The sequence below is a fragment of the Rissa tridactyla genome, chromosome 9 (genome assembly GCF_028500815.1).
Source record: "Rissa tridactyla isolate bRisTri1 chromosome 9, bRisTri1.patW.cur.20221130, whole genome shotgun sequence".
NCBI lineage: Eukaryota > Metazoa > Chordata > Aves > Charadriiformes > Laridae > Rissa > Rissa tridactyla.
The window spans coordinates 46,745,186-46,770,487 of record NC_071474.1 but is presented as its reverse complement, the minus strand read 5'-3'; the positions used below and the strand labels follow the sequence as shown (position 1 = coordinate 46,770,487).

At 53.2% G+C, this 25,302-nt stretch overlaps 1 protein-coding gene across 1 annotated transcript in view; it reads left to right on the top strand.

Annotated features, from left to right (window-relative positions):
- SLC16A2 (solute carrier family 16 member 2) overlaps positions 1-20,185 on the top strand; it is a 40,688-nt gene extending 20,503 nt beyond the window's left edge. Inside the window, exons 2-6 of the mRNA XM_054214947.1 lie at positions 5,892-6,036; positions 10,072-10,534; positions 10,992-11,135; positions 11,662-11,890; positions 13,201-20,185. Coding sequence (XP_054070922.1) covers positions 5,892-6,036; positions 10,072-10,534; positions 10,992-11,135; positions 11,662-11,890; positions 13,201-13,421 — 1,202 coding nt within the window. The 3' untranslated portion in view covers positions 13,422-20,185. The remainder of the gene's footprint in view (positions 1-5,891; positions 6,037-10,071; positions 10,535-10,991; positions 11,136-11,661; positions 11,891-13,200) is intronic.
- The last annotated feature ends 5,117 nt before the right edge of the window (positions 20,186-25,302 follow it).

Genomic DNA, 25,302 nt, shown 5'->3' with positions numbered 1-25,302 from the left:
CACGCCTGCTGCTTGCCAAGCGAAACCACAGATCTCTACTTAACGTGGCCGCAGAGCAGCTAATATTGGGATTTTTCTCTCACATAAGCTGATGTCTGTCACTTAGTGGTTACAGGAGGTGGCCTGGACATCGTCTCTTAAATGTCCCCTGCATCCTTGAGAGCGAGAGAAGGCGGAGAGGCCCGATCAGGAGAGATGTGGTGGTTTTTTTAAAGCAAAGTACATTCCCAACCTGGTCTGTGCTCCCGCACCAGTTAAAAATGGATTGTTTTAAAGTCTGCTATGGCAAAGGCTGGGTGGACGCTTGCTGGGTCTGGTTATCCATGGTTGTGGGACCATGCCGCGATGACGGTAGCTGCTACTTCTACTGTGACATTCACATTTTTCCTTAGTCTGTCTTAATACCACCACGAACGGGACACTGAAAGGGTCTGTAATCAGACCTGGCCTTGGATAATTCCTCTGAATAATGCTATTTATTCCAATTTTCAGGCTGTAATTGAATTGTTCTCAAAAGAAGGGGGGGGGGGAGAAGTCAGCCAAACCTGATAAAGGAGGACTTTGTTCTGAAGCTTTAGGGTATGGTACCAAGCAGGGCTTGCTATACAATTAATGAGTTTATCTGGCTTTTAGCTGCATGTGATGCACAGTGGCTGCCACCGCCCCGCCCCACCACCTCCTCCCATCTAGAGGAGCCTGGCTGCTCCTCAGCTTTGGTTTTCTTGCTCCTCAGCTTCGGTTTTCTTGCTCCTGAGCTTCAGTTTTCTTGCTCCTCAGCTTCGGTTTGCTACTCTTTAGCTTAGTTTCCCATCGAGGTGGCCTCCCCAGATGGGACTTTGCGTCTGCCTTTATTTAAGCCTTGACCAGCCCTCCCTGGGATGGGCTCAGTCCGCGGGGGGTGTTGAGCACATGGGACCGCGCCGTTGGGAGCGTTTCAGGCTGTACTTTGAGTGAGCAAAGGGATGACGCAAATTGCTTTTTAAGGGCACAAGATAAAACAGCTGCTTCATTTTCACTGCAGATGTGCTGCGGGCGGCATGCATTAGCTCCACGGAGGGCGGGCTACAGCCGTCCACTTCCCCATGGTGTCTGCGCGGGCGGTGCCACCAGGTTCCCTGGGCTCCCAGGCCACCCAAAAAGGGAACTAGGTAGGGCTGGGAAGGGCTTTGAAGATGCATGATGAGGTTTGTCATGCCAGCAGGGCGTCCCTGTCCCCACAAAACACAAGTCAAGAAACTACTCGTTTCTTGGAGGAGCGGTGCAGATGGGGAGATGGAGGCAAATTCCCTTTGTCTGCCCCATGTCTCCGCCGAGAAATGCCAGGTCACCCTCCGCAGAATGTCCCCGTCCCCTCCAGCGCCGCCCTGTCCTGTCTGCGCAGTGTGAGTGGGAGAAGCCACGGGAAGCGAGGGAAGACACTTCCTTCAGCGGCGGATCTGAGGTCACCTCCTGGCCCTTGATCCCTCCAGCCCGGGGTATGTGGGTCAGCGGGGAAGCACGGCTGAGAGCGATGTCCCTTCCTTCTCTCTCCCTGGAGATTCATTTTTAAAAGAACAAATAGGCCCAGCCATAAATACTACGCAGTACAATTTTTTAATGATGTTTTTTGAAACAATGAGCTAAATACCAAGGGGGTTTGGATCTGCGTCTTGGACTGGTGATGTTTTCCCCTGTTGTTTCTCACCTTCCTGCTCCTACCTTGCTCTGCTCTGCTGTGCCCAGAAACCTTTTTCTGCTGAGGAAAACACCGGCAAGGAAGGAGCTTTTCATCCTTTTGGGGTGGCCTTGCTGGGAAAAAAATTGATCTGGTGTCTGGCATGTGGGACCCACCTGGACTGACCCCGGGGCCCTGCCCACCTCTTGCTGCTATGCAGACGCGGTGCCCTCCCTGGTCCCTTGGTGTCAAGAGCCCCATTGCAGGTCTTGACACCCACGTGCCAGTCCTCCTCTGCCACAGAGTCCACAGCAGCGTTGCCACCCACTGGCAGGGGAAGGACCTGGTGGCTGAGGCACGCCTCGTCCCAGAGCTCCTCTGTCATGGGCACAGCTTGATCATGTCGGGCTGGTGGGCAAATGGGTCACCTCCCCGGTTTTTATTCCGTCTCGAGCCCAGGGTGAGAGGTGCCAGGGAGGATGGCTTGGCTTGGCCACGTTACCCACATCTCCTACACCACTACATCACCTTGGAGATCTTCAACTGGTGTATTCCCCTGTCTGTGTTGAAGGCCATGCTGCTTTGGACCTGCCACAGGCCAACAGTTTGGCTGTCATTGTTAAGTCAAGGTGGGAAGGAGCAAGTTGTGGAGCTTTAGCTGGAACTCTACCCTGTGGAATGCTCTCTTTGGTCAACCTCTCTGCTCCACCAAAGGGGCACCAGCCCCATGCTGGACTCTTCCATATCCCAGGATCGCCAGGAAGGTCCCATCAGCTCTGGAAGAAGCCGGGGCTGCTGGTGGCCTGGGCTCGGGTGTCAGCTCGGGCTGTTGCCGTCCCCCAGCCCGTTGCCATCCCTGCCAGAGCAAGCAGCAAGGAATCGGGTGTGTGCACCAGGGAGGGGTCACAGCTCCCTGGCTGCTCCCCAGCCTTCAGGAGGGGCCGCGGGTGGCAGTATGGTGGCATGGACGCAGCTGGTCTCAGCATAACTCGCAGTGCCAAGTAGGGTCCGCGGAGAGGTGGCTATCAGGGAGGGACAGCACATGTTGAGCCACCTCGGATATTGCCAGCCCCCAAATCAGAAGTCATTTTCACTCTGCCTCGCAAAAGGAGAGTGCTTTCAATGCCCTTTTTTTTTTTTTTTAAATCTAAGAAAGTGGCTTCTGAAGCGGTTGGTGTTTCCGTAAAGGCATCCCTTGGAAAGGGGGTTTCTTGGCCATCACCAGCCAGGTTCCCCCCGCTTATGGCACCCAGCCGGGCAGCTCCAAAGCCAGCCCCAGTGCCTCCCGGAGGTGGTTGGACTCACGGCACCTTGAGACTCGATCAAGTCTTAACCCGACTCCTGTCCAAGTTCTGCGCAGCTCTTGAGCTCCTTCCAGCCCCTTCCTCAGCTGGATTCGGTCCATCGTTTCTTTTTGGAGCTGCTTGATCGCACCGCGCCGCTGATAAGGCTTCGTGCCTCTTGTGGGGGCTTGTCTTTGTGTGTTTCAATATCTCGCCCAGGTTATCAACCACAGGGGGTTGCGAGGTGTGGCCAGGCTAGGAATTAACCATCTCATCCAAACCCTGTGGAAATCAGAAGCAAAGATTCCCCTTTTTTTTCTCCTGTGGGCTTTAAATCAAGTCGTAACTTCTCCAGCATCGGAGGAGCTGCCGAAGAGAAGCCCTGACTCAGGCTGGTTAAGCCCCATCTGATTTCCACCAAAGGAATGGCTGCCTCTGGCCTTCAGGTCCAGGAAAGTCAGGAGAAACTTCAATACTGTATTACACAGATTCCCAAAAAATAAACCCTTCATCCCCTGGATCCAGGGACTCCGTCTCCATGTCTGGAGGGACAGGTTTGGGGCTACATTTCACCTGAACCCCATTTTTTTTCCCCAACCCTTGGTTTTCTGCCATGGCTTTCCTCCAGCCTTGCCCTGACCCAGGTGAAAGGAGATCACCCCCCATCACGCTGGGGCTAAAACAGGGGGGTAAATTGTGCAACCCACTCTCCGGGGGCTGTTTCGGTGTGAATCACGCCGGGGCCGAGGCGGCTTTCTCCTACCCCTAGATTTTGCCGAGGTTTCCTTCCAGTGCTGGAGCTCGCCCAGCCCTCCCGGCTTCCCGGGGCTTCGCTGGGAAGCGCTGGGAAGACAAAACCCCGCTCTGGAAGTGAGGCTATTGTTCTTACTAATTTTAACTTGATGTTCTTCCCCAAGCCTATTTTTATTCATTGCTTGTGGTAAGCCCTTTCTCTAAGGTAGAGCAATTTGCCACGGGACTCATTTTTTTGTGTTTACCGATTTTAATTGAGCGATATCTCCTTTTTACAAACCCAAAGCTGGAGGAGCTTTTAAGCGCCCGTTGCTGAGCCTCTCGCCCCGGGTTTGCTTTGATCTCCGCAGGTGAGTGTGCATTTTTGGGGCCAGAGATTGATACTGCTTATTTGCATGTAAATCTCCGGGTTATTAAGATCAGAATCTGGCCCTTTAAATTTAATACTTTGCTTTATGCTTTTATTTCCGCATTTCTTAAAGTAATTTCCAAAAATAACAAACTTCAAACATGACGGGGCCATCTAACGTTTTACTGCCTTGGCTGGAGTAGAAGGAACATTTCTGGAAGTATATTATCCAATTTAACGAGCCTTTCCCATCTTGGCTTTGCTCCCACCCCTCACCCCCTCCCGGAGTTGTTTTGGACGGCTCTTTGGAGCCGTGCCACCTAATCCTGTTAGAAGGACTTTCATTACACTGTGCCTTGTGTTTATAACCAAGAAAATCAGCCAGAGAGCGGGGGGGTCCTCTCCCTCTCGCTCGCCCTTTTGCATTTCACCTGCTGTCGAGACGAGAGCCCGGCCAGTCCCGCGAGGTTCCCGCGCAGTCTCCGCTTTTCTTTTTATTGCCTCGCTCTGCATTTATTAAGGAAGACTTGGGAGTAAATTGGGTCCTTGCGAACTTATAATTAATTTGGAAGGGTCAGTTCTTCCCAGCCTAGCGAGGGCTTCTTTGTGTGGTCCTTTTTGAAAGGCGGAGGTTGGAGAGGCTGTTATATAGCCGGGATTTGCTTTTAATAGGGACCTGGCTATTTTCTGAAAATCTCACGGCTCTGGAAGGACGGGTTGTTATTGTGCGGGGCTGTGCTAAAAGGGTTTGCAGAGCGCTCGGTTTGGGTGCAAAAAAAACCCAACCCCAATAAAAGGAATAAAAAAAGCAAGGAGCACACGTCCCGAGGTGTGCGCAGGGCCAGGTCGTGCTCGGCAGCCCAGAGCCAGCGCCTGAAGCTGGGAGATGCTCCAGGAGGGCCCCAGCTTGGGTGCTGGGTAGGGCTGGGGGCCCCTTGTCCGTCCGTCCATCCTGCCCCGCGCCCCGCTGAGGGGACCTCTTGCTTCTCCTCAGAGCTGGCAGACTGAGATTTGTTCCTTTACCACATCGCTTTTCTTGAAAGCCTGCTTTTCCTCCCCAAAATAGTCACAGAAGCCATTAAAGAGAGAAGGCGGAGGGCAGGGAGAAGAGTATCGTCTTCTGAAATAATCTGCGAATAATAAAAGTTTCTGAAAAAAGAGACAGACAGTGGTTTTCTCCAGAGGTGGGCTGGAAGGAGACATGAGACCACGGTGCTGCTTGGGCATCACCTGGCAGGGCCAGGGGTGTAACCCAAGCTGGCACAGCCCACGTGTCTCCCATCAGCTCGGCTGCAAGGAGAGGTCCCCGCTGAAGGTGGGACGAGCGGGAGGGGAGGCAGTCCCGGCTCGGTGATGGGTGAGTGTGGGACTTGGGAACGCAGAGCTCTTAACTTGAGATAAGAAACCCTTCATAGCCAAAGCCAGGGAGCAGAGGGCTCTGTGGAGCTCAGCGGGGTTTGGCCATGGAGATGTCCCCTATGGAAGCGGCGTCAGTGGAGGCGTCATTACACATACAGCAAGTGGCCATTGGAAAAAAGCGTTGAAAGCTCAGCGCCCTCCCTAAGACACATACGGACCCAGCAGGAGGGAATAAAAGGAAACCCTGGCTGTGCTGCCATCGCACGGGCGAACGGTGAGATGCTGCAGGTGCCAGCCTGGCTCACAGGGCACCATGACGCCAGCGGGAACAGTAACCATGTTATTTATGCGCTGTGCTGTTAATTAACGCTGTGATGGGGCTGCCTCTCTGCCGAGACCACCTTCAAAGCTGGGGCTGGGCCCTGATTGTTCTCCTTCTGGCACCCATTTGATGTCCCACCCTGACTGTGGCCTTTCTTCTCTCTCTCCCTAGCATGGGTCGGCTCCTTGGCCATGGGCATGATTTTTTTCTGCTCTCCCATCGTCAGCATCTTCACTGACCGGATAGGCTGCAGGACCACGGCAGCCTCGGGAGCTGCCATCGCCTTCATCGGACTCCTCTCAAGCTCCTTCACCAAGTAAGGCTGCAGAGGGGCCCTCCAGCTCCTCACTGAGCTCCTCTTCCTCGCTGTTCCCTGCAACCCCCCCTGCCTACACATTGCTGCGGCATTTGGGGGGCAAAGCAAGCGGTTTCCATCCAGACGGGAGGTCTCCTGGCATCCCTACAGCCCACGTGCCCACAGCCTGTTTCTCTCCTAATCGAACCAAATTGCTCTTTTGCCCTTAGATAACAAGAGAGCGAATTTTACCTGATCGAGGGGCTTTGTTTTATGGGATTTCAGCCCTCAGGTCCTTCATTTTAAAACAGGCCGCGAGAAGTTGGCTTGCCTCTTGTGGGCAGCTCCAGAGAGACGCTCGTGAACAAAATCGTTCTGCTTTACAACCAATTTCACATTTTGGTACTGAAAGTAAATCGATGCTTAAAATAATATTTGATGGGTTACACCTGGCAAGAGGGAGTTTCTGTGCAGGGCAGATGGGGTTTGGAGCAGTTTGTGCTGTTCCCGCGCCGTTTGCGGCAGCGCGGGGCGATTGCTGCTCCTCGTTTTCCACGGCTGATCCCGTGCCATGAATTTCTGCTGGCAGGCGCTCGCCGATGTGCATTTGGATGGCAGGTGTACCTGATTCGATGTGGGAGTCTTTCCAACCCTAGACATTGGCATCCTTGTGGGAGCAAAAAGAGGTCACCGCCGGGGTCCTTTATGCGGCGCTTGTTAAACGGAGTCTCAAAGGCACCGTGGAGACACCCTCCACAGCATCATTTGCCCCAGTTTTTCTGAAGAAAAACATTGCTGTGGGTTGGATTTCAGTTAAAACCAGTATTGTTTTAATTAAAATGCTTCAAGAAGTGGGGTTTTTTTTAAAGCAAATACACACCAGTTTCCCAGAGGGCGGCTTGCCCGCGCTGTGCTCCTCCCTGCCCACCCTGCTGGCGCGGGGCAGTGGGACGCCAGCTCCCTTTCACCCCGGGCGGCGAGACCCTCCTGCTCGCCCCAGCCCCGCTTCCCTGTGGATACGCGATGTGTGACGGGTCCCCGAGTCCCCAGTTGTGGAAATCCCCCATCACACTGGGGCCGGGGGCAGCTTCTGAGCCTCCCGGCAAAGCCCCAGGGACCGGGACCGATTGCAGCCGGGGGACTTGGGATGCTAAAACCATCTCGGGCAGTGGCGTGGAAGGAACCACCCTCTGCAGTTTCCTCCGCAAGTGCCACCCCTTTGTATTTCAAAAGATTATAGTAATGGGAGAAAGTGCAGTGGGTCCTGAGGGAAGGTATGCCCGGGCTCCTGGCAGCGCAAATCACAGGCGCTTCCCGTGTAATCTTGCTTTCCTTCTAATCAACGAAGCTTGGAATTATTTTTTTTTTCCCCTCCCCTATTGTAAAATGTTCGTGCGAAGCAAAAGAGCTCTTGGGACCACATCGCTGCCAGTGGCTTGTTGTGTTGGGCTTAAAAAAAAAATCAAACGGTACAGGCAGAGAAGAATATTATTTCCAGGAGAGCTCCAGAGCTGAAATCCCCATTTCCTGCCTTCTCGCCCTTGGTTCGCATTCTTTTGGCTGCCTTTTAAGGGAGAAAGGAGCCCCTTTGCAGCTGGACCACGGCGAGGGAAGCTGCCTTCGGCACGGCCGAGCCGGAGGAAGAGCAGCGGGGCTGCAGGATTTGGCAGCGCTCCATCTGGATGGCGAAGGCCAGTCCCGAAATTCGGAGCTAGCAGCTCCTGCTCACCCAGAACAATGGAAAAGGGCTTGATGGTTGGTTTTTTTTTTCTGGTCCCCCCTTGCCAGGTCCCTGCAGCCGCAGCTGGAGATGACCCACCCGGCGCCGGCTGGGCTCCGTGCACCGGTGCAAAGGGAGCTGCCGTTCGTGAGCTGAAGGGAGACGCGGCCTGGGTTTGGTGGGCTCAGGCAGGGCTGGATCAAGGCTGAGCAACCCTTTATCTCCTGGTTTCTCTAAAATGGGTTTGCTTTGTCCAAACAGAGGAGCAGCGGTTGCCGGCACCGCACTGAGCTGATCCAAAACACCACTCGGCCACCGAGGCCGTATGGCAGGACCCCAGCGCCCAGCTCACGCTCAGTGCCTCCTGCTCCCAAAATACTGGGAACTTTATACAAAAAACGCTAAGTAAACAAAATATGCTGAAAAGCAGAGCACCGGGGAAGGCTGAGGTTTTCTGCATGGGGTCAAGGCGAGGGTTTTCCTCACTTTGCTGCCTTGCACCAGGGTATCTCCTGCACTTGTTATCAGCTCGAGCCACCACAGATCGTACGTGCCCTCAAGAAGAGAGAAATCCCAGTTGTGTTAAGACTTCACCCTCCCTCCAGTTTTAAGGCGGGTGTTTTGGCATGAGGAACAGGAGATGATGGCCAGTTCAGCAGAGCTGTCTTCATGTGCCTCCCCAGTGCCCTCCCAGTCCTCCTCTTCTGCACCATGAAATGTTCTGTAGTGGGGTTTGAATCCCTTTTTGTCTGCCTCTCCTTCCCCTCCGCAATTTCTGCCCAGTTTCTTCTGCAGAGAGACATCCCTCAAACCTCTGCCAGCGGGGCTGAACCAGGGCTGTTCCCGCTGTGAGCTGTAAGTGAGAGGCAGCTGCTGGAGGAGCACCTCCTTGTCCCAGGAGATGTCATTATCCATGGAAGACCTCGTTATCCAGGGGATACGATGGCACCTTTCTCACCGGAGAGCAGCTGGCTGATTCCCAGCAAGCGGGGTGGGAAATCCTGGCTAAGAAGAAAGGCTGAAAGGAGCCCTTGCTCATGCAGGGGTGTCTTAGCATCAACGGGGAGCAGATGGCAACCGTGGCATTTGTCTCCACTTATCCAACACGTCAGCTTAGCAGCAGTACCAAAGCTGGTGTGACCCAGCTGAGATGGGCAGGGCTGGTGCGTGGGAGGTCGGAGACAGCCTGCACGGCCCAGCTGCTTGCCTGGCTCTTGCAGGGGAGGGTTTCTGATGTGGCTTCATTCTGGAGTAGCTGGAAATTGCCTTTGCTGACAGTCATTTGTCTTTGAGCTGTTGGGTACAGCAAGCATGTTCTGCTTGGCTAGCTAAAGAGACGAGCGTGTAATGGAAGAAATTACGTGCTTGTAAACGTTTTCTCAGCTTCAAACTGCTCCATTAGATCTGGGCTGCTGTCTTCTCCCTCGCTTCATGAGCAGCACTCAGTATTTCACATGAGTCATTCTGAGTGTTGGAGTAAAGACCCCGTTCTTGCAGCGTCGCTTGCCCGGTGAGCTGCCCAAACGTTTCCATCGCGCTCTCCTCCCATGCAGTATTTCGTGGCAGACTTTTGCAACTGAATGCATTGCACAGAGATGGAAGAAAGAATCCTTCATCGGGAGAGAAACACAACTGGTTATTTGCCTGACTTTAGGCTCCTTTCTCATCTGGGAAAACCGGGCTGGCAATTGGGAAATGGCTCCTTCCAAAAGTTTTCAGGACTTTCCGCTTGTTCTGTAGAGCAGCCACTTCACTCCCTCCTTGAGCACAGCCACCAATGTAAGGTACAAATGAGATCTATTAACTGTCTAATTGAAGCTCCCAGAGGAGCTTAAAGAAGAACAACTTAATTAACCAGCCTGGGCAGAAATGCAGTGTTCTCTTCCTAAGTGCCTAATAACCAGCTGGGTTGGTGCCTTCTGCTTTCAAACGCTGGGTGCAGAATGTTTTCAATTGGTCCTTTCAGTGGAAAAAAAAAAGGATTTCCAGCTAAAAATAACCCACCCTGCCTACCTTAGAAAATCTTGCTTGCTGTAATTTAAAAACCATTCAAGTTAGGTCAACTTCCCAAGGAGGGCAGGTTGGCTGCTGTCTTCTCTTTGCAGAAAGCCCTCCCCAGCTAGACTTCATTTTCCCGAAGATTTAACATGCCAGCTGTGAAATGAGGATAATCCTTGCTTTGGCTAGGGAATAAGCTCCTCGAGGTCAGACTGTCTGTGTAGCACCTGTGGTATGTGAGACCTGGGTCTTGACTCCAGGTTCTTCAGGACTGCGGGGGAGAAGGCCTCCTTACTTCTGCATAACATAACCACCTCTGTGTGTTTTTTTCCCACTAGGTCTCTGGAAGTTCGTTATTTCACGTATGGGATCCTCTTCGGCTGTGGCAGCTCCTTCGCCTTCCAGCCCTCGCTGGTCATCCTTGGTCACTACTTCAAGCGCCGCCTTGGCTTGGCCAACGGCATCGTGGCCGGTGGCAGCTGCCTCATCTCCGTCCCGCTCCCCTTCTTCCTGAAGATGGTCGGGAAGGCCATTGGGCTGGCACATACTTTCCAAGTACTCAGTGCCTTAATGCTCATCCAGATATTCTTGTCCCTGACGTATCGGCCCATCTTGCCACCTTCTTGTGACTCTCAGCACGATGGGCAGGACAAGCTGGGCAGCCGGAGCATGCGGCAGCAGTGCTGGTCCCAGACGCGCAAGTATTTCAGCTTGAGGGTTTTCCGGAGAAAGACCTATCGGATTTGGGCCTTTGGGATCGCTACTGCTGTCCTGGGATATCTCGTACCTTACATGAACCTGGTGAGAGCCTTGGTTGGGACTGGAAGGGGAGGGCGGTCCCTTTGCCCAGAGTGAAGGGTCTCCTCCAGGCAAGCAAGGAGGAGGTGGGAAGGTGGAGATGGGCAGCAGGGACAGAGCCACCAAAAGCCTTGAAGCTAAGAAACTGCTGCAGGGTCTGCCGTAAACAGGAATAGTGATGGGAGGAGACAGATTTTTAATGCTTCCATGTGTCCTCTGTGCCAGGGTGGGCAGAGCGGTCGCTTCCCATAGTTCCTGAGGGTAAGCAGGAGAGGAGGGGGCTGTTGGGTTTGGGGTGGGCGGAGGTGGTGTGTGCAGGTCAGGGTGGTGTGGACATGAGGGTCACACAACCGTCCCCAAAGCCATGAAGCCCTCGGCAGGAAGTCTTGTCCTTTTTTGGGAGGTGAGAGGGGTTAACTTCCTGAGGATTCATGTCTTTGCGTTCTTCCCTCCATCGTAGGTAAAATATGTGGAGAAGCGATTTCAAGAAACCAAAAAGGACTGGATCCTCCCGGTTTGCCTCGGAGCCATGTCAGGGCTGGGGCGCTTGGTTTCAGGCCGCATCGGCGACTGCATTCCCGGGCTGAAGAAGATTTACTTGCAGGTATGTTGTGTCCGACACTCTGCGTAGCTGCTGGCTAACCACTGCGGGTGGGGATAGCATCTCTACATCAGCATCGACACGCTGCTTAGTAACTGTCAACAGCAGATCGCAAATCCTTTACCGACCATTACCTAACACTCTTGTCTGTTGTTAGGGAAGAAAATTTATTACAGAAAGGTGCACAGAGAAGTTACATGCTTGACTTGAGGTCTCAGTGTCTGTTCAGCAACCAAAGTCTGTGGTCCCGACTCTTCCCAAACTGCTGGACACCCTCTCACCTTCTTGTGGTTTTTGAAAAACGAACTGCTGAAATCTAGCAGCTAATCCAGCAGATAATCCTTCCTAAAGCTTCTTAAAAGGTTATTCTTAAGGGCCTCTCAGAGACGAGCAGAGCATGGATGCTATTGCTGGGTCCAGAGGAGGGGGAGATGTCGTTGACCTGTTCAGTGTTATCTTCATGGCACCTCCTGCTGCCCATCCCTACTCATCCTGCACCCCAATGACGTGCCCACTTTTGTCTCCCCAGGTTGGGTCCTTCGTGCTGTTGGGCATCCTGTGCATGATGATCCCCCAGTGCCAAGGGTTCGAGGGCGTCATTGTCATCTGCCTCTTCCTTGGCCTTTGCGATGGCTGCTTCACCACCATCATGGCCCCCATCGCCTTCGAGCTGGTGGGGCCCATGCAGGCGTCCCAGGCCATAGGGTACCTCATGGGGCTGATGGCTGTGCCCATGACTGCGGGTACGCCGATAGCAGGTTGGTAACGCTGTGGTGCCAGACCTGACCCAGCTGTTGGGAGGGAGCAGATGTTTCTAGCGGCTTTCACCCACGGTGATGTTTTGGCATGAGAACAGACGTAGGGTTTTGAATGTTCTGGCTTATTGTGTCACATGGCGGTTGAAGTACGGGTGTAGCATCACTCCATGCTATGTCCTGTAGCATCTCAGGGCCTTTCTCCAGGCTGATGAAAGGTGGCCAGCGGGGGAATAGGGAGAGCAAGCCAAGATCACATTAACTGATTTCTGTTTGAAGCTGAGCTAAAAATTGGCAGATACTAGTTTTCTAGAAGCCCTTTTAGATATCTAGGGACTGATCGCTAATCGGTAGGTTCGGCTCCTGGATTGTTGAGGCAAAGTTAGAGATGGAGACACCTGAGCCTCTGTCTTCCCAAGACTTGGGTATGTGTTTAACATAGTGATAACCACAGCGTCCTTAACAGGGAGCACTTTGCCAAAGCTGGCCCTTGGACGGCAGAACGCCTGCATCAGCAACCGCTAAGCTAAAGCTGTATAAGCACCTCTGATCTTTCTGCTTCTGGCAGCAAAATTCAGTTTAACGTCCTTGTGAGGGAACGTGGGGGTTGCGGACGTCTCGCTGCTCGGATGCTGCTGCAGGACCCACTGCGTCGGTCTCAGTGGGCACAGGGCTGGGTGACGGGGCTCATTTCATGGGCGTAATCGCAGGAGGAAACTCAGAGGGGTTTCCCAGTGCCAAGAAATGGCAATGTGTTATTCTCCAGGGATGCCTGGCGGCATCAGAACTTGCCGAACTGACAAGTGCAGAACCTCACTGGTTTTTAAGGGATCGGTTATTGTTTGTAACAGGCAGCGTGTACTTTTCAGCATGTACTTTTCATCCCCATGTAGATAAAATATCCATAAGCAAAGCAGGGCTTCCAGCCTGTTGCCATCAGGGAACAGCCCCTGCCCGCTTTTCCTGTTAACTCCCGGCCGGCACTAGGAAGAGCCACCTGAAATGTTTGGTTGTTTAACAGTGTCTCAGCTTGCATTTGGGATGTGTCTGAGAGTGTCCTCTTCTGGTTAAATAGGAAGGATGGCGGAGACATTCTTTCTTGGCTTCCTTGCTACACAATGTTGGCCACGCACATCCTTTAATCCAGGGCATAAAAACTCCAAGGAATGCAATGGAAAACAAGACGATTGTTTTAAAAGCCCAAATCTCCCCAAATCTGGTGGTTGAAGCAAGCTGCAGCTCTCACTCGAGGGAGGAGACAGGTCAGTCGTTAGACTGACGTGCCCTTAACCGCCGTTGTTCTTCTCTTTCAGGATACCTCAATGATTATTTTGGGAATTACGACGCGGCCTTTTATTTTGCCGGAGTCCCCCCCATCATCGGCGGCTTGGTGCTCTCCGTCGTCCCGCTCATCCATCAGAGGATGCTGAAGAAGCAGCGCCTGGATTCCGGCAAAGACAAGATGCTGGTGTCGGAGGCGGTGGTGAACGGGGAGCTGCTGCCGGGCTGCCCGGCCTCCGAAGCACACATGTAACGCCGCCGCTCACCGACACGCACTGTCGCCACCAGCAGCCTCCCCGTCGCCCAAGCACAGGCCCTTTTCTAGACGGACCGTAATTCTCAATGATCGCAGATGCACTATGTTTGTAAAAGGAAAAACAAAAAACAAACAAACAAACCAACAACAAAAAAACAAACCCACAGAAAGTTCTTCTAGTTAAAGGCTTTTAACTAGCAGAAACGCTCATTTTCGGGACAGTTTTGATTTCAAAGCCGCCTTTTTTTTTTTTTTTTTTCCCTCTAACCATTTTTCTAAGGAGAACTCTCACCAGGATTCAAACTTGATCGATCTCCCGCTCCTCTCCCCAGTTTTCTATATGTCACGACAGAGGTTTACAGCTAATAAATGCCTTTTTAAAGCAGGCCGCAGAGGGAGCGTGTTGAACCTTGCAGCTGTCCATCCTCCTCCTCTGGTGCCACTCGGGTGTCTCGTCCAAGCGAGACGGCCCCCTCCCCGTCCAGCGCCGGAGGCTGTTTTGGAGCCAGCAGATCTGAAGGAGGAAACGCTGCTTTAATCCGATGCACAAACCAAATAAATGGTCATTGAGTCCCGCTTTAATCTTCTTCTCTCCTCCTTTTCCGCTGCTCTCCCGTGCACCCAGGGAGCTGCAGCTGGGATGATGGGGAGCTCGGCTGGCTCCGGTCCTGCCGCCCTTGTCAGACAGAGCCCTGCAGGAGCACCCCCTTCCTGCAAATTATGCCTTAAAAACGAGGGGACAAGACCAGCGGGTCCCTCGGCCACTTTCTGCCTCCATTTTCTCACCTGGCGACGAATGATTGGTCTTTTGAGGTGCAAAAGAGAGGGGCAGCTCCCAGCGCAGCCCGCGGCGGCCGGCTCTGGAAGGCGAAAACTGTGGGCAAGGCACCCAGATGGGCATGTCGAAGGTGTCGAGGCACGCAGGGTCAGGACAGAGCCCCGTGTGTGTCATGGGTTTGCTCCGTGACGGGAGGATGCAGGGGATGGGGGGATGCAGCCGGCTCGGGGCACCCATGGATGCGGGGATGCAGCACCTTTGGGGCACAGGGTGCCACCACTGTTTTTTGGAGCTGGTTGTGTATTATGCAGCAATAACCACGAGTCAGTATTGGCAGGGGAAGCCCGGTGTTTCCGAAGGATTTAAAAGCCCCGACAGCGTTTAGCTCGTAGCCCGTGTGTTGCTGTGCAGAGCCGGCGCAGGGTCAGTGCCGTCCCGGGGGGAGAGGGAGAGAGAGGACAAGATAATGGCACAGCCCGTGGGTACCCACCGCACAGAGCGAAGGCAGAGCTCAGCCTTGCGGAGAAACTCGTCATCTCCAGATATCGCTAATGAGCAGGGCACAGAGCAAGGGAAGTCCTCTTCCCCCGGTGGGTCTCTGTGTGAACAAGGTGCTGGCTGGGACCAGGGTACCTTTTCCTGGGAATAATAACCCAGGGGAGAGCAAGAAACAAAGCTCGCATTTATCCTGGCTGCAAAACCATCCTTCATTGGATTTTCATTTTACTCACCTGCCATTAAAAAGAAGGACGTGTGCTGTGGGGGGGTCATCCCTCAGTCCCACGGGGGTTTGTAGCACCAAGACAAACTTTTGCTGTGGAAAATTGGTTTGAGTGGAGGTTCCCCTCCTGCGGGCAGCGGCGGGAGCTCTGTATATAGGCTCAGGGTCCTGCATGTCCCTCTGGCCCTGTTTTTAATCCACGTTGGCTAATGCGTTATAAGGTCTTGTTGTCTTGTGGCCCTTCTGTCCCTGTACAAGCTGGAAAATTCTGTGGTGTGTTGTGACGTGTCTGTTTGTGACTATAAACCGGGATGTCCGTTTGTCTCTTTCATTGATACGCTTTTCTGTGACCGTTACTACCCTTCATTGCCTGTATCGCATCGTCTGCTGCGGCTCTGCTGCCCCACCGCGCGGTTTGGGAAGCCAGAGAGGGCAGCAGGAGCTGCATGGGAAGGCAGGGCATGCGGACACCCACTGTGCATCCGTGGGAGCCCAACCTTGCTCCGGCTCCGGTGGGATCTGCCAGGCTTAGCCTAGGGCAAGGCATTAAAGCCATGCTTTTTAGCTGGGGGCATTGGCAGTGGGGCTGGCAGCAGGAGAGAAGTGCATCGTAACTCCTTTTGTGAGGTTTGGGGCTTCTCTGCACATCGGAGTTTGATGAAGTTCTTTAAATCATATTTTTGACCTTAATGCCCCCCGCAGGACAGCTTATGAGGGATTTAAATTCAAGAAGTAGCTTCTTCAGACCAAGAAGAGGACGAGCAGAGCTGCCTCAAACCCACCTCTGGCCGGAGCGAGCGGCGGCACGGCAGAGCCCGCCGGTGACTGCTCCCAGCCTCGCACGAGACTTAGTTGCGGTAAAACCTCTCTGGCTCATAAGGCAATTTATGGTTCAAATCCCAAATTTCTACAGATTTCCACTTGCCTTAAATGCTCCGTCTGCCTGCAAAGGTCTTTGCCCGGGAGAAGCCCGCGATGGGTGCTTAATGCTGCAGCAGCATCAGACCAGCTCTGCGTCAGCCGGGAGCCAACGCTCTTCCCAGGAGGGATGGATGGTGGTACCCACGTTCATCCCCCCTAAATTTTGGTCTTGGCCCACGGCTCTTATTATCGACCCTCTAGGAGATTTTGAGTGATGAGGTGCAGTCATGGACCACCCGAGTTTGGTCGAAAGAATCCACCCCTCATCCTATCCAGGACCAACCTCCGCTACCAGCCTCCCAAAACCACTCTCAGCATCTTTCTCTGGTCGAGATCCTGCCCTTGGCCAAGAGGAAAGGCAAATTCTGCAGCAGGGAAGGCATGTTTGAGTAACGGCAATGAAAGGTTCACCTCGTCTGCAAACACAGATGGGAACGGGAAGGGCAAAGGTTGGAGTAGTCTGTCAACAAAAAGGGGAGTATTTTTGGGTTTGTCTGTCAACTAAATGCGGCTGTTGTGCGTCTAGTTTGTCCCTTGAGTATCAGGCAGCTTGCAAGAGTTTTTGCAGACTTGTGGCATGTGAGAGGTGGGATTGTGGTGATCTGAGCCTCTGTAAATGGGAGGAAATTGCATTGGTCTCCAAAATGTCCTTTTAGCCTGTTGTAGTCTGGTGCTGTGACGCCAAATAGGCCCCTACCTGGTGCAAAAATCTTCATCCGAAAACCCCTCCTGTTTCTTCCCATCAGGATCCGCTCGTCCTGGCCCAGCACATCCATGACCTCTTCTGGGCAGGCGAGGGCCGGGCGGGAGGCAGCGTTCACGCCAAAACTACCTTTTACTCAGTTTTCTAATTAAAAAAAGAAACAACAAATTTCCCCCTCCCCTGCGAGTGCCGGGCTGTGATTCCTTGCTCCGGGAGGGGAAGGTGGAGCCCGACACTCTGGGCTCGGCAGTTTTCGGGAGCCAGCGAGGGGATGGGAGCGAGTCGAGTCCCTCTGGGATGGGAATGGGGCGGACGGGAGCGGGGAGGGAGCAGCTTCGCTCCGTGCCCGGGGTGTTTGGAGAGCTGCGGGCGCGCGTAGCTTTATGTAATTGTACAGCAAGCGCCGGACATGTCCCAGCAGCGCCCTGCTCGGGGCTTGGCTAGGGCTGCCTCTCTAAATCTTTAGCTTGAGGGTGTTCAAAACCAAGTTGTTGTCTTTTCTTCTGTTTTTTTTTTTCCTTTTTTTGTTTTGCTGCTGCAGAGCGAGGCGCCGGCTTTAACTCCTCTGGCTCTGGCTGAGGGCTGGAGCGGGACAGCCAGGCTGGAAGGGCGCGGAGGGGTGGTCGGGGTTTCAGCCTTTGGGGGGCTGCCCCGGCCATGGGGAGGCTGGCAGGGCAGCGGCTGCCGGAGCTGCCTGGGAAGTGCCATGATTCACGGCTTAGAGCTTTTTCAAGTTGTGAAACAAAGCTGGAACCATCTGGAGGAGCAGCTTCATTGCAGCATGCCTTGCCCTGAGGTCCTGCGGCCAGGGAAATACACATTTCTAAGTAAGTCCCATAGCTTAAATTTACCAAATTCTGGCTACTCATTGGCTGGGGTTGAGGTTTCCTAACATTTCTCTGCTGTGGGAGCTGTGGGAAGGCCGCATCCCAATCGCCATCAAAGCTTGAGGGCTTTTGCAGGTCTGCTGTGGTACCGCGGGGTTTGGGGACCCCCAGTTTCAAGACGGTTTGGCTCTGCCTCCCACCGTTGGGGTGGTTTGGGGATGCCAGTTTGGCCGTGCCGGCGGTCGAGGAGCTTCGTAACCCTCGATGCTGAGCTGCCTGGTCCAGAGGAGCCAGGAGAGGGAGGTGGCCTACAGCTGGGCAAGGACATTCCCGCCCTCCCATGCATGACACTGCCCCAGGAGCATTTTGCACGGCGATAGAGGGTGTCTTTTGGCGTTGGTGCTAAGAACGATTTGCTCCGGGCAGTCTGATTTGGTGCTGAGGATCTCATCTACGCTTCCTCAGATCACTCCAGTTCAGCATCCCGGGAGGTTTAGGGTTGACTTTAACCCTGGCTGACCCTGCGTCTCTGTGTGGCCATACAGTCCTCGGAGGACCAAAGGCTCTGGAGGCAGAGGGGGACAGATCCAGCCGAGACCCCTTGCTGTCCCTCCACCCTTCACTGCAAACCGTTACTCGCTTTCACGTGCCTCTGTACACAACAGGGTTTTGTTTGGGGGTTACCTTGGTTATTTTAGCTTCAATAATTTTCACGCTGGCAGAGTTTGCCTCTCCTGATCCAGCTGGAAGCAGAAAACTGGAATGACTTTGAAAGCCCCGGCTCCTTTGCCAAGGCAAGCGGGGCAGCCCCCTCCCACCGCCGGAGCTGCTGCCTTTCTGCCGCCAAAACCCACACGCGGGCAGCACTTGGGGGCACTTTCGTCTAGATCCCAGCTGCCCTTGTAACCTGTGGGGAGAACGATGTGATTAACAAGTGCTCCTTAAATACTCCTCCAGTGTCCTCTGTGTAATGCTGGTTGGGGATGGAGATGGTACCGTAGAGAGGCTCCACCAGCAAGCAATGAACCAAAGTAAAGGTGTTTCCCTTCTTTTTGTGAGCCTTTGGAAGGAGAACAGACATGGGGATGGATGGAGCTGCCATCCCCGTGCAGCTCCGAGTGGGCTTTGTGGCTGAGCCACGGGGGCGGCTGCAGGGGTGACCCTCCCCATGGCCATGGGGTGACTGTGGCTCCAGGCGCTTTATCAGCTTGGCACGGTGGCTCCATGGACTTTAGTCCTGGTGACAGTGGGGTTATTGCTGGGCTTTGGTGGGCTCACCCTGCACAACCCCTTTCCAGGCGGGGGCGGGGGGGGTGGTGGTGGTGGTGGTGTTGATTTATTTTTGCAAACGTTGCAATGCCCTTAGTGCTCCCACCAAGGACGGATGCTGCGTGTGCCCTCACATCACCTCTTCCCACCGCAGCCGGGCCACCATAGCGGCAAAACAGTGGCACGGCCCATCACGGGCACGGGGCTTGGGTCCCTGCTCCTGGCAGAGGTGAGGCAGGAGAAGACAGACACACGGTCCCTCCCGTTTTCTGCAAAACATGGCTTTGGAAGGAGGCTTTCTGCTTCCAGAGTTTATCAGGAAGAAGTTCTTTACTGTGAGGGTGGTGAGCCCCTGGCCCAGGTTGCCCAGAGAAGCTGTGGCTGCCCCATCCCTGGAAGGGTTCAAGGCCAGGTTGGACGGGGCTTGGAGCAACCTGGGCTGGTGGGAGGTGTCCCTGCCCAGGGCAGGGGGTGCCACTGGGTGGCCTTTAAGGTCCCTTCCAGCCCTGACCGTTCTGTGATTGTACAATTCTATGAAAGTTTCTCCTCTTTTTGTAACGTACTTCCCAACACTCACCTCCAACTGGCAAGGCAAGCGTAGCTCTTAACTGTAGCATTAGAGGCAAGACTTAGTGTCTATTTTACTAAGGAATGAAGCTTTTTTTTTTTTTGTACATTTTTAATCGTGGCATGTAAGACGAGTTGTTTACTGGAGCAGGTTTTTGTGTAGCGTTGATGCTTTGCTTCTGGTCGGTGATGGCCAGATCGCCTGAATGCAGTTGGGTTTTTGGCTGCCAAGTGCATTCAATCCAATCGTTTTGGGAAAGAGCATGACTTCTCGAGGCCTGAACTTTCCCAGCATATCCAGTTTCAGCCATTTGAACCCACTAAAGCTGGGGACAGGACTTTTTGGGGGAGGCGGAGGGCAATTAGGAAATTACCCCGCTCTCCCTCCCCTGCCCTGCAATCCAACAGGTTGAAGCCAAATATTTGCTTTCGGATGGGTGGATTTTGGAGCCGACTCCACATAAGAGCACTGGGGCGGAGGCTTGAATTTTGGCCGTTCCGGGTAAGTCATGGGATGGCTTGTTTTTAAAGCAGGACCTCCGAGCCTGCTGCCATCACCCCCTGCTTAGTGGGTCCCGATGCTGTGCCTTTCTCCAGCCCTGCCGCTCTCCGGGGCCGTCGCAGTCCGCGTTAGCTCCATCACAACGGAAAAAATCCTTCCTGTGGGTTTTCGGGGTGGGATGATTGCTTTGCCCTGCCGATGTGCTGGTAACGCTCACCCTCGCAGTGTCTGTGCCCACTAGAACGACCCGGTGAAAGGCTGCAAGGACCATCCATAGCTTTGCAACCTCATTTTTTTTTCACTGTGCTCCCAGCCCTGGCTCAGCGGGAGCCGTGTGTGGCTCCGAGCAGGGTCCTGCGAGGTGCCCGGGGCTGCTGGGCACCCTGGGCAGACCAGCAGAGCCTGAAAGCAAACGCTCAATTCGATGCAGAAGTCAGACCCTGAAGTCTAAAATTATTCTTTTTTTTTTTTTTTTTTAATTGTTTTTGGACGCCTGCTCCTTGTAAGCGATTTATACTCCTTTAAAATTTTGTATCTGGAAGTAAAGTATTTGAATGTATGTCTTAAAAGTATGATTATCCTTTCAAAATGTGAATTTCTGATTGTTGGTATACAAAAAATAAAAACAAAACAAACCTACCCCATATTAGCACATTTTTGTAATTAATGTTTTATGAATGTTGTTTTAAAAAATTGTGTAGAATAAAACCAGTTTAAAAAGAAAAGGGGGTTCGTGCCTGTGTCTCACCGCGTTCCCTCTCCCCGTGGCCGGTCGGGGGCTCTGGTCCCCCCCAGCGGCTTTCCCGGCTGCTGTCGATCCTTATCCCGGCGCCTGCCCGGGATGTCGAAAGAAAAGGGGCTGGAGAGGTGGGACTTTAACACAGGAATTATTTTTATCAAGTCTTTCATCCACCTTGAGGAAAGGCTGTGCCGAGGTCCTGGTGCCTAATGGGGGAGAAGAGGCTCCGGATGCGCCGCGGAGGGGTGAAAGCTGGAGGTGGTCTTGGCGAGGGGAGGATGGGCCTCGTCCCACCCGAGGCATCGAAAACTAAAAAGTAATAAAGAAAGAAATCCCTGAGAGCATCTTGGTGCGCAAAGGGGCGTCAGTGCTCCGTTCCCCCTGGGCACAGCTTTGACTTTTATCCGCCAGCAGCTTCGGGGGGGCTGCGGCTCCGCGGGGGCTCTCGCACAGGGACAGCACCACGGCTTTTTTTAATTATTATTATTAGTAGTCTTTCTTCCTTTTGGCAGCAGTTCAGGGGCACGGCGAGGCCTCCCGGGTGTTAGCGCTGGTCTCACGTGAGAGCTAATCTTTTTTGTCAATAAGAGCAGTTATGGGAGGGTTGAGGGAGGGAAACACCGGGGGTGATTATTCATAGGTGAGGTTACTGCGGCTGTGAAACGCTGAAAACAAGGCTTTTATCAAGGACTTTATATTAATGATTTGTTTATGCTAGGTGCTTTAATTGACATTAGATGAAAGCTGACATATGCATTAATTTTATATAGCTCAGGCTTCTTTTTTTTTTTTTTTTTTAAGGCGCATCTCAATCCTTTTTCAAGTTGGGGATATTTACTGCAAATAGTATTTAAAAAAAAAAAAAAAACAAAAAAACCCAACCAAAACGCACCAGGAGGTAAGAGATGGTAAATAAAGAGTCAAAGGGGATGAGACAACAGCAAGGAGCTCCTCCGGAGGACTTCGTGCCGTGCATGCAGGGATGGAGCAAGGAGAGGAAACGCTGCGGAAAGCACCGGGGCAAAATAAGCAATGCCAGCCTAATATTACAACAGTATTCTCGGGATGGCTGCAAATTTGGGGCGGGGTGGGGGGGGGGACAGGGGGGAAGGACGGACACATGGGACGGGACGGAGAACGGGACTTGGGGTATGCGATAAAAGGGGGCTGCGCACCATGGGGACACCCAGAGAGGGAACCGGGGGGAGACACTGCCTGGCTGCTCCCAGCCTCTCCCAGGAGCATCGGCTCAACACAGCCCATCTCCACAAGCTCCATATAAATAAACAAATATATACATACATACATAAATAAATAAATCTATCTATCTCCCCATAGGTGTGTTTGTGCATGTGCCCACCCGGAATCCCTGCTCAGCCTCGCCGCTGAGCCCAGAGCCCGGAGCAGCAGCACCACCCCTCCCCATGCAGGCTCCTGCGTCTGGCCCTAACACATGGAAAGTTGAAAATGGGGGGAGTGGGGTGGGGGGGTAAGAAAAAAAGAAAGGTATTTCCTATCAGAGGAAAACCCTGAGTTTTTCAATGTAAAGGCACCAAACTAGAAAAGACCAGACCAAACCACAATGACAACAAAAAAGGATGTTATCATTACTGTAACACAATAGCTAAGTATTTATATATCTATTCGTACGTTAAAATTGAAAGATCATGGATTAAACCAAGCTGGTTATATGTAATAGTTTACATTTGCAATTACAAAATGCAAACTTTACATGTATCTTTTATGTATTAAATATAAAGCACATGTCAGTGTTTTATTTCAGTTTTTTTAGTTTAACAGTTATAAAGTCCATATATATGTTTTAGATAGATATATATGCGAATGGCATGTATAGTATCTATAGTCACATTTAGTTGTTTTTTTAAATTTATACATATATATATACACACACACACGCATATGGATAGATATGTATGTGGTTGCCATTGGGGGAGGCTGGTGGCCCGCCAGCGGTTGCTGGGCATTTGGAGGCCGCGGGCACACGCTGTGCCCAGCCGCTCCCCCGCGCCTCTCCCCGCGGGCTCTGGGCCGGGCTTGTTTTCTTTCGTTGTCTTCTTCTCCACCCGTTTTCTTTTTGCAGGACTTTAATATCATAAACCTTCCAAAAAAAAAAAAAAAAGAAAAAAGTCCTGAAGGAAAAAAATACCCCGTCCGCAAGTGCCTTTGAAGGGCTTGAAGGATGCAGCAACGAGTGGCAGGGGCTAATCTTTAACCATCTCAGCCTCTAAATGCCAATCTGCTCTTGCTTTGCTGTCGTCGTTTAAAGCCATAATTTGGAAAATGTCCCTTCCCGGGGCTGTTCAGCCGCACCCAGGCTCGGGGGGCTGTGGCTCAGGCAGCTGCAGGGGGACACCGAGCAGCCCCTGGAGCGGGGGGTACCAGGATGCGACCCGTGCCCGGGTACCAGGACGCGACAGCAGAGGGGGAGGCAGGGCGCAGCTGGGGCTGAGCACTGGGGTGAGCTGGGGATGCGCTCGCTTTCCTTCGGGTTCGGTTTTAGGGGCTTTTTAAAATGTGAGACGGGAAACCGCTTAACACTGGCAGCAGGGCAAAGCACGGGAAGAAAAAAAAAATATACACACATATATATGTGCTTAGATCTAAGGCAAACACAGCACAGGGGAGGGGGGAAAAGAAGGAGGGGAGGGGAAAAAGAGAGCAAGAAGGTGTGTGGGGCTGGGAGGGTCCCGGTGGCGGGGAGCCGAAGCTGAGCCCGCAGCACCCCCGTGCTCTGGGGGGGGCAGCCTGAGCCCACCCCACTGATGCGGGAACAGAGAAACACCTTGGGCTGCGAGAAGCGCTGATTGCTTTTGGACCCGGTCGCTGGTGCATGCTTTATCCTGGCCGGGGCTTCGGGGTATGCTTTTTTTTTAACTTTTGTTTTTTCTTTTTTGGCACCAGAGCAGCGCTAAACAAGTCTCTCCCGATCACCCGCAGCCCCGCTCGATCCCACCTTGGAAGCACAAGCAGCCTTCGGGGGCTTTTTCGGCGGGGTTGTGTAAACAGCGGCTGCGGGGTGGGGTGCGAGCGGGGCCCGTGGGTGTCCCCCCGCCGCCCGCGCAGGCTCCAGCTATTGTTCTGGAATGCACCTTTTCCGCCCAGGATCGTGATTTTATGGTTATAAATCTGTTGTCGTCTCATCTGGAGCATTGTTCAGGCCGGGCCAGCCCCGGTGTACGTGGTCAACATCGCATCGTGCCCCCCGCCCGCCCCCCCCCGGCCAGGGGCCCTGGACCGCGGTCCCCAGGTCTCTTCTTCTGGACCTGCTCTGCGTCCTCGCAGCCAGACCCTGAGGATCCCATGGTTTTGCTCCCACCCATATTCTTCTTGCACCTGTGTTGATGTTTTTACCAGTCCCACTCAGACAAGCACAGTTCAAAAGTCTTTTTTTTTTTACCCTTCCTTAGTTTTCCTTCTTTAATTCACCTCCTCGTTCCCTTCCCCTCCTCTCTGCTTCATCCCTGCATCCCTTTCCATCATTTCCCGGCCCCCTCGTTCCCTCCTAGCCACGCCACACGTGCAGGGGAGATGGGCGAGCAGCACTGCCCGGACACCAGCCGACAGCGAGCGGCTTCCAGGGCTTTTCCCAGCCTCTCCCCTTCTACAAGTAGTTCAGTTTATTTAGCTCCATCTTTCCAAACTAAAGCAAGAGCATCCCAAAGGTGCCAGCAGCAAAGGCTGAGTCATTTCCAAGTTTATTTAGGATTTATTTAGTTTATTTAGAAGTCAGCAGTACCTACAGAGATTAAATTATTTCTTCCACCGTGTATTTTCCTGTCTTTCGCCTGCCTGGCACGAGCGATGCTCAGGGCAGGCACCCAGCGGTCCCACCTCTGTTCGTATCTCCGCACGGATCCCTGTTCAGGGATCGGGAGAAGAACCCTGTGGGCTCCTGAAAGAGCGGCATTTCAAGAGCTTTCACACCCATAACAGCCTCCAACACCAGCAAAAACACTGGCCAGCCTGCGGGCAAGGTCTGGCTCTGCAGACACAGGGCAAATCATGGGGTTTCGGTCTGGGGCGGTGTCGTCCCGGCTGTTTCACTGCTGTGAAAGGACACTAGAGCGGGTATTAAAGCCAAGAAACCAAGCCAGGAGCTTTTTGCTTCACGGCGTTTCGTACAGGACCCATCACGACAAGCAGAGCCGCTGCTCCGGAGCAAAAAATCCCACCGGCCGCAAACTTTTTCAGCCCGGAGAAATCACGTTCTGCAAATCCATCCTGAGAAATCGAACCGGTGCGGAAAAAAAAAAAAAAATCACCTCTGCCGGCAACCAGGAGCCCGGCCAGCCCCACTCCTGGTGCCACGCTCCCCGGCCGGCTCCGGCGACGCCAACCCAAGGATGCCGCCTCGAAAGTTTTTCCTTGAAAACCCAGGACCCTGGTGGCGTAGGGTGCCAAAGCTCAAGAAACCCTCAGCAAATATGAGTTGACTCCTGTTTTATGAAGTAATCATTGTTGAGGGGACTTGACGCCTGGATTTTCACATGCTCGGCTTAACAGGGGATTTATTCAGGGGAACAGTTGGAGCATGCAGCATCAGCATCTCATTAGCGCCAGAGACAATGCCCCTCCAGTTTAAGAGTAAAAAGTGGGTTTAGTTTTCCCTATATAACTTTATTGTAAGGGGTTAGGGAGCCACAACAGAGATGAGTTTAGATTCATCATTATTAAAAGCCCCAAAACACGTTCAATCCCACTTGAAACAGCTGGGAAGGGCGAGCGAGCAGCCGACAGCCTTTGCTTTTCTCCCCCCGCCTTTATTCCCAAACACTCCAGCCCACTGAGGAGGGGTCGGAAGAGCCCTTTTGGAGGTGAGGACCCCCCGAA